The sequence below is a fragment of the Myotis brandtii genome, unplaced genomic scaffold (assembly GCF_000412655.1).
Source record: "Myotis brandtii unplaced genomic scaffold, ASM41265v1 scaffold194, whole genome shotgun sequence".
NCBI classification, from domain to species: domain Eukaryota; kingdom Metazoa; phylum Chordata; class Mammalia; order Chiroptera; family Vespertilionidae; genus Myotis; species Myotis brandtii.
Genome location: NW_005357232.1, coordinates 584,787 through 593,629, shown reverse-complemented (window position 1 = coordinate 593,629; position 8,843 = coordinate 584,787). Strand labels below are relative to the sequence as shown.

At 37.9% G+C, this 8,843-nt stretch overlaps 1 protein-coding gene across 1 annotated transcript in view; it reads left to right on the top strand.

The window, feature by feature from the left end:
• Nucleotides 1-8,843, top strand: part of PPP2R3C (protein phosphatase 2, regulatory subunit B'', gamma) — a 34,018-nt gene that overhangs the window by 13,379 nt on the left and 11,796 nt on the right. The window contains exons 6-8 of the mRNA XM_005864962.2: nucleotides 458-555; nucleotides 1,408-1,478; nucleotides 6,878-7,010. Coding sequence (XP_005865024.1) covers nucleotides 458-555; nucleotides 1,408-1,478; nucleotides 6,878-7,010 — 302 coding nt within the window. The remainder of the gene's footprint in view (nucleotides 1-457; nucleotides 556-1,407; nucleotides 1,479-6,877; nucleotides 7,011-8,843) is intronic.

The window sequence follows — 8,843 nt, the reverse complement described above, 5'->3', positions numbered from 1 at the left end:
GGGCCCAGGGGCCCAGGTGCTGCCCAGGGCCCAGAGACTTGCGCTTAGATCGCCAGCCAGGCTTAGGGACCGCACCCATGCACAAATATTGTGCACCGGGCCTGTAGTATTTAATAAAGGGATATATTTCATTAAGCATTTTAAATACCTCAAATGATGAAAATTTAAGTCAGTGCTATGTCAATTTTGAGTTATTAATGAAGTTTAAAAAATTATTTAGTAAAGGGAATTATATTGGTATGAATTCATTAAAAGAAATATGACTTATAACACTATAGGCCTTCATTCTTAAGAGAATGTAAAGAAGTAGGACAATATTTTTGAACTATAATTCTCACTGTTTTTTCATCACTTTGATTTTTAATTGTTTGAATTTATGCTGTTGTTTGCTAATTTATATAGAAGTAATTTTTATGTTATGTAGCAGATGATTTTAATCCTTATTTCCTTTCCTTAGGCAATTTTTCACAGCAAAAGTCTTTGCTAAACTCCTTCATACAGATTCTTATGGAAGAATTTCCATCATGCAGTTCTTTAATTATGTCATGAGAAAAGGTGATTTCATTTTCATTGTGCTCTCCCTATCTGCGAATCAAGTAGGATTTTGGTCCATGCTTTTAGAGTATCCCTCCCATGCAAAACAACTCTCTTAGTAAGTTTGAAAAGCAGATTTTCTTGTCTTTTGAACAAGATTTTTTTTCCTAGTATGATTCTCTCCTAGAACTGACTAGAGCTGAGATTTTCTGCCATAGATTGGAGTTCGTCATTATAAAAAGAGAAACAAAACAAAAACCTCACATCCTAAAGATATTAGCTATCTAGATATATCAAAAGCCAAACCAAGAGTTTTAATGTGTGGTAATTTGAAATTATTTTAATTCCCTGGTAATTTTATTTCACCAACATATGGGTTGAGCTGCCTGAGAAGGTAGTTTCAAACTCACAACTATAGTATGAGTTTCAAGGAGTTTTTACCAAACAACTGGAGTTGTATGATTCCTATAAGTTCCATAATGATCTGTCAAGTCTTATGTATATCATCGTTAATTTGGTGGCAGTAGTTAACCTCCGTAGAATAAAAACAGCTTGTTAAAAGCATAACATTGCACTCGCTGTCCCTAGTTGGTGGAATGACAAGTTTAATAAGAACAGTATCCTCAAGGGCATCAACTTTATTATCACTTTAGGCATTGCAGAATTGTTGATATCTGCCATTAATTCTCTGGTAGGTTTTTGTTTCGTTTCGAACAATTTTAGGGTTAACAAATAAGTAATATGTGTGAGAATAAAGATGTTCATAAAGATATTAGCTTGTCCCTCTAATATAGCTCTTTATCTCCTTTTGTCCTTATATATGCTAAAGGAGAGCACTTAGTAATTACATTTCATTTTCTTGTTTATTGTCAGTTTGGCTTCATCAAACAAGAATAGGACTCAGTTTATATGATGTTGCAGGACAAGGATACCTTCGGGAATCTGTAAGTATTAATCTACTTTAATAACTATGATAGACATGAAAATGTTAAGAGTGGTTACCACTGGGTGTTGGAATTACAGATGGTACTTTTTTTGTTTGTATCTCTGTTTTTGTTTGTTTTTACAAATAACATGTTACTAAAAAACCTTTTAAATGTATATTGACCACAAAAATTCATTTTTAGATTCTTTTCTCTAGTCTTTAGAGAAAAAGCTTTTTATAGGAGAAAATAAGAATGTAGTGTTTTAATAGGATTAAAACCATTGAAGAAACAGTGAAAAACTTGTGATTATTCATGAGTGTTATCAGTGTATGACTGTTTTAAAATGTAAAAGCTGGGAATTTTTCCTCTTATAGGAAATATATAAGAGAAAAATAATGTGACTGTCTTCCCACCAATAGGTTTGGGTTGTAACGTCAATTACCAAGAGGCTGTTTGGTAATTAATACCACTAGGTATTAAAGTAGTTAGGCCAAGTTATCAGTAGAGAATTATAGTCTCATGATCTAAATGGCTCTGCTTCTTCTGAGTGCAGGAATCTAAATTATATGCTCATGCTTCTTTTCAGCTCAGGCTTTTCCCACCAAATACAGAGTGCTTTTTAGGGTTGTCGGGGAAAGGGGCAGGGAGTTAAGCATAAATATGAAACAGGTTAATTAATTGCTTAAATATATATTTAAATATTAGATTTTAAGACAAATTCCCTGTTATAGTTTCCTGTTTAAGACAAATTTCCTGTTATAATTTTTTAGTGTCTGTTTTATCCAGATTTCTGTAGATAGACTGTTAGCTCATACTGAACATTTACACTTACAAACCTTTCTGGGGCCCTGGCTAGTGTGGCTCAGTTGGTTGGGCATCATCCCATGCACTGAAAGGTTGCTGGTTCGATTCCCGGTCAGGGCACATGGCCGGGTTGCAGGCTCAATTCCTGGTCAGGGCGCGTGTGGGAGGCAGCCAATGTTTCTCTCTCCCTCACCCTTCCTCTCTCTCTAAAAATTAATAAACAATTAAAACAAAACAAAAACCTTGCTAGGGACACAGTACAATTCTTGAACTTTAAGATTCAGATCAACTTGACAAGAAAAGGTTCTTGCTTTGCCCTGGCTGGATGGATCAGTTGGTTGGAGCATCGACCCATACACCAAAAGGTTGCAGGTTTGATCCCCGGTTTGGGGCACATGCAGGAGGCAACTGAACAATGTTTCTCACATCGATGTTTTTCTCTCCCCCTCTCTCTTTAAAATCAATAAAAACATATCCTCAGGTGAGGATTAAAAAATAATTATTTTTTAAAAAGGTTCTTTTATCCATCTCTCTCTAGCAAGGAAGACATATTAGCCACCTATTGATACTTTCTCAGATCAGATACTAGAGTAGTTCTATAGCTCTAATAATTCTTGTCAGCAGTTAGTTGGTTTACAAGACACACTTTCTTGCCCTGGCCAGTATGGCTCAGTAGTTGATTGAGTATTGTCCCATGCACCAAAAGGTCAAAGGTTTGATTCCCAGTCAGGGCACACCTCCAGGTTTCAAGATCAACTCCTGGTTGGATGTGACACATTGATGTTTCTCTCTCTCTCTTTCCTCTCCCCTCTCTCTCCTCACCCTCTCTCCCCCTCCCTTCCTCTTTCTCTAAAATCAATAAGAATACATTGGGATTTTTTTTTTTTTAAAGACACACTTCCTTTTGCTTGCCTCTTTCCAGGAATGGAAACAAAAATTGAAACAGGGATGAAGGGAGGGGAGAGAAGACAACAGTACATCTCTGTAGTTGTGTTTAAAAGGGAGTAATTTTTCCTTCTCTCAAAGAAAAGAAATATTTCTTATGCCCTGGGCACTTTGCCTTTTGAAACCAGATCATGTATCTTCACTTAAAAGACAGTAGTTTCCAGAACCAACATCTGTAATTTGAGTAGTTTAGGCAAACTTTCATTCACTTACTAAATCTTACTAAATAAGCACTTAACAAACACCTAATTTGTGCTAAGTACTATTCTTTTCTTTATCCTCACCTGAGGATATTTTTTCCATTCACTTTTAGAGAGTGTAAGGGAGGGAGGAGGAGGGGAGAGAAAGAGAGAGAAACATCGATGTGAGAGACACACATCGACTGATTGCATCCTGCACACACCCCAATCGGGGGTGGGTGTGAACCCACAACCGAGGTATGTGCCCTTGACCAGGAATTGAACTCGGGACCCTTCATTCTGTGGCCTGATGCTCTAACCACTGAACAACGGGCCAGAGCTATTCTAAGTACTACTCTAAGCCTTACTCTTCTAGAGCTTTTTTCTAGCAGAGTAGGGGGGCAGACACTAAATTATAAGCAAGATAATTTCAAATAATGACAAGTTCTATGGTGAAAATATAGAGAATGGGAAAGAGTATGATTGAGGTTGGGGGGTTATTTTAGATAAGATGAAAGGGGTGCTTTTTTGAAATAGTGATTGAATTTTAGCTGTGAAAGATGAGAAAGAAATCAGCCTTATGAAAATGTAATAAAGGGGAAACAGTAGGGTCAGTGTCCCCAAGGCAAAGTTAAATCTGATCTGTTTAGGAACTGAAGGAAGCCAGTATGGCTAGAGCATATGAGCAATATAGTTAGAGTAATAGGAGTTGAGTTGGGAAAGTAGGCAGGGACCACATGGGCCTTTTAGGGCCATGGTAAGGAGTTAGAATTTTATTTGAGACTAATGGGATGCCATTAGAAGTTGTAAGCTGAATCTGTCAGAATATGATTTACATTTTAAAACATCACTGTGGGTGCGTGTAGAATGGGTTGTAAGGATAGAAGGAAAGAAGGCATATTTAGGCTACTGCAGTAGTCCAGGTCAGAGATGATAGTGGCCCATACCAGTGTGATGCTGTAGAAAAATCCAGTAATGAATTAATTTACTATATATTTTGGACACACACACTCACCCCAAAATTTGCTGCTGGATTAGATATTGGGGACAAGGGATAGGATCCTTAGTAAAGGAGAGGCAGGAACCTAAGATGAGTCTTAAATTTTTATTTTGAATGACTGCTGGAATAGAGAAAAAAGGGTGAGGACCAGGGTTGGGGATAAGAGTCCCATTTCAGACATACCAAATTTGAGATGCCATCTGTTCTACAACTTAAATATAAAGTATCTCTGATCAACTAGAAACATACTTTACAATGGCTAAAGTAAAATTCACAAAATTGTTAAAGTAAATATAAAAAACTATGAGAGGCTTTTAAATGTAGAATCTTGGAATAGGAAAGTCTTTCTAAGTGTGACAAAACACCGAACTCTAAAAAACAATAAATTCAGCTAAAATTTTTAAAAATCTGTAGACTATAATAAAGCTAAAAGAAGAAAAACTGGAAAATATACTTGAAACTCAGTCACAAATGGCCAAGTATCCTAATGTATAAAAAGCTCTTAAGAAATCAGAAGAAAATGGGTGCTAAGTCGATGCAAAACTGGGCAAAGGAGTGAGTGTATTTTGCAGAGAGCAAACTACAAATGCTTCTTAATCATAGAAAAAAATCTTAAGTTCACATAATAAGATAAATGTCAAATAGATCTACATTAAAATGTCATCTTTCACCCATCAGATTAGCATAGATCAAAAGGTTTGATAATACCTTGGCTGGTGTGGCTCAGTTGGTTGAGCATTGTCCTGTGCACCTAGAGGTTGCGGGTCGAATTCCCAGTCAGGGCACATGCCAAGGTTGCAGGCTCAATCCCTGGTCAAGGGTGTGCAAGAGGCAGCCAGTTGGTTGGTGTTTTGCTCTCACATCCATGATTTTCTCTCTTTCCCTCTACCTTCCTCTCTAAAATTCAGTAAAAAAAATCTTTAAAAAAAGAAGTTTGATAATGCTTGTAATGAAGGAATGTAAAATAGGCCATGGTTTCCCCAAACTTTTTCAATTTTCAGTACCCTTATTGTCTCAGTAGATTTTTCATAGAACCTCTCTACCAGAAGAAATACCTAAAAACTATGTTCCATTTATTTATCAGTTCTGAACAATAAAAGCATTCATTAAACTTAATTCTATTAAGTCTTTTGAAAAGAATAATACACTTAAGTTAAAAAAAATATTTTTACTTCATTATTAAAGAACAATTCCCAGGGAGCACTGTACAGCCACTCAACTTGGGAATTAGATTTGACACAGTCATCCTCAGTTCCTCTCTCACACTGATTTTCCTGTGGCACTTGATTTATTACAGCAACCATCAAGAACCTAGCTTTGCTAAGATTGATGTAATCAAAAGGGATATATATTTAAAACTAATGTTGAAACTGTGAACTTCCCTGAGCCATAGCTCATGCAGTGTCTGGCAGATGTTGCTAAAATATCATATCCTGCTGCATCCCTGTAAATTCAATGTAGCACTCCTGGGGCACAATTTGGGAACTGTTAATATAGCCTCCCATTGGTGGTGGGAGTATAAAATGGATGTAGCCTTTATGGAGGGGTGGGCAGTTTACCATATCAATATCTATCAAAATTATAAATGTGCATATGTTTTGACACAGCAATCCACTTACAGAGATTATATCCTATTATTCTTCCATATCTATGAATGAAAACTTTGCTTAGCCACTGTAGTATGTTTTTAGTGTTGCAGAAGATTATAAATAACCTAAATGTCCATCAATAGAAGACTAAATAGATTATGATACATCTGAAATATTTTTTAATCCTCACCAAGGATATATTTTTATTGATTTTTGAAAGAGAGAGGAAGGAAGAGAGAAACATCAATTGCCTCCTGTACATGCCCTGATTGGGGATTGAACCTGTGACCTAGGTTTGTGCACTGACTGGGAATTGAACTCACAACCTTTGGTGTATAGGATAATGCTCTAACCAACTAACCCACTGGTCAGAGCACCATAGCTTTTTTTTTTTTTTTTTTTTTTAATAATAGAAGCTCTTTGAGAGCCAATGTGGAATGACTGCAAAGTATAGTGTTAAGTGATAAAAGCAAAATACAGAAGAATTTGCATGGTATGCTTCGATATTCTGTGTTAAAGAGGAAAGGAAATATACATATACACTGTATATGTATTGGCTGGTATGTGCATCAGTTAGTTATCTTTGGAAAAATACATCAGAAGCTGATAATATGGCTTCCTCTGAGGAGAGGAAATAGGTGAGAAGAAAACTTTTCAACGAATACTCTTGTTCCTTTTGAATTTGGAACTATGTAGGATGCATCACCTATTCAAAAATATGTTAAAATTTAAATAAGAAATAAATGAATAAGAACAAATTGAATACAAACTACTAAGCTAGTTACGAATTAGTATTAATGTTGAACAATTTTTAGGACTAAAATTATATTCCAGTATCTAATGAAGAAACAAGATCAGACTTTTAATACTTTAAAGTTTTATTTTGTTTTCATCTTTCAGGATTTAGAAAACTACATATTGGAACTTATCCCTACTTTGCCACAATTAGACGGGCTGGAAAAATCTTTTTATTCCTTTTATGTTTGTACAGCTGTTAGGAAATTCTTTTTCTTTTTGGACCCTCTAAGAACAGGTAAAATAAAATCTTATCTAACTTAGATATTATAAAAATAATACTTTTAAATCTCAACTAGAGAAAAGTCTTGAAATGTCATTTTTTATTTTCCCAACATGTCATTACCATCTATATATATAAAAGGCTAATATGCTAAGTGTCCCTCCGACCATTTGACCGATCGCTATGACATGCACTGACAGCCAGGGGCAGACGTTCAACACAGGAGCTGCCATGACGTGCACTGGCCATTTACAAAGAAATGGCAGTGCAGACCTGGTGCCGACAAAGCAACACTCAGCTTCCCTCAAGTGGGACACAGGCCCCACCACTACCCGAGAGAGACAGCCCACCAAATTGCAGCCAACACTGCCGAAACCCCATGGCGCAAAATGAGGCCCACAACCCAGCCCAGCCCAGAAACGGTGGCTGTGGGTGCTGGGTAATGATGTCACATAGCAATGCCTGGCTTCCTCTCAATAGCAACTAGCCTCCTTGGAGTTTCTTCAGCTCAGGAACACGACTCGCTTTATAGCCAGTTGCAAACATTTTACACTTTAACCAAATGTGAAGCGTTTTCATGTGACTCATCTCATTTGATCCTCACAGAAGTCCTGGAGTAGGTAGATAGGAGACTCAGTAGAATCCTATTTTATTTTCATCAGCCAGAAAACGGAGATTTAGAAAGCTTAGAAACTTGACCCAACTGAAAAGAAGTAAGAAATGGTGGACCTTGAAAATGACTTAAGGTTTTCTCACTGAGCAGAATGTAGTCAAATACTGCTGAAGTTACATATTTTACCCTTTGTTCTCCCTGCGTGATCTACAATAATAATCTGCATCATGCTGATATTTACTGCTGTGTTGCTGACAATTACCTGAAAGAGAAGTTGGGGTGCTTCACTGGGCTGGAAAAAGTTTAGCTAAATCAGAAAGCAGATCTAATTAAGCAAGTTTATTCTATATATATAAAGTTCTCCCTCGCGCCAATCGCACACATGTGTTTCCATCTGTCATTGTCAATCATGAATTTGGTTGACACTTATAAAGAAAGGCCAAATAGCGATATTAAAATATTTCTTCTAATGAATATCCTTTAAATGTGCACAAATTCGTGCACTGGGCCTCTAGTTAATATATAAAGATCTTTTATGATTTACTTGCACTAACCATAACCAGCTGTGTGACAGTAGCATGTCACCTAACCTCATCTCAACTAACAGGGGCTGATGGCCGTTTTCAGGCTGGCCACGCCCCCCAGTGACCCAAGCTCTCTTTTTTAACATCTCTAAATGAAGTATGAACTGGGTAATTTATGACTCTCTCTAGTTCTAAGAAGCCAGTTATTCTGATACCAGAGGCCCGGTGCACAAAAATTTGTGCACTCGGGGGGGTCCCTCAGCCTGGCCTGTGCCCTCTCACAGTCTGGGACCCCACAGGGGATGTCCACCTGCTGGCTTCGGCCAGCTTCCCGGGGGATCGGGCCTAAGCTGGCAGTCAGACATCCCTCTGGCAGCCCAGGAGCCGTTGGAGGATGTCCACTTGCCAACAGGGAGCAGGCCTAAGCTGCAGTCAGACATCCTTAGTGCTGCTGAGGAGGCAGGAGAGGCTTCCGCCACCACCATTGTGCTGGCAGCCATCAGCCTGGCTTGTGGCTGAACAGAGCTCCCTCTGTGGGAGTGCACTGACCACCAGGGGGCAGCTCCTGCATTGAGTGTCTGCCCCCTGGTGGTCAGTGTGTGTCATAGTGACCAGTCATTCCCAGTCATTCTGCCGTTGGGGTCAATTTGCATATTACCCTTTTATTATATAGGACTAGAGGCCCGGTGCACAAAAATTTGTGCACTCGGG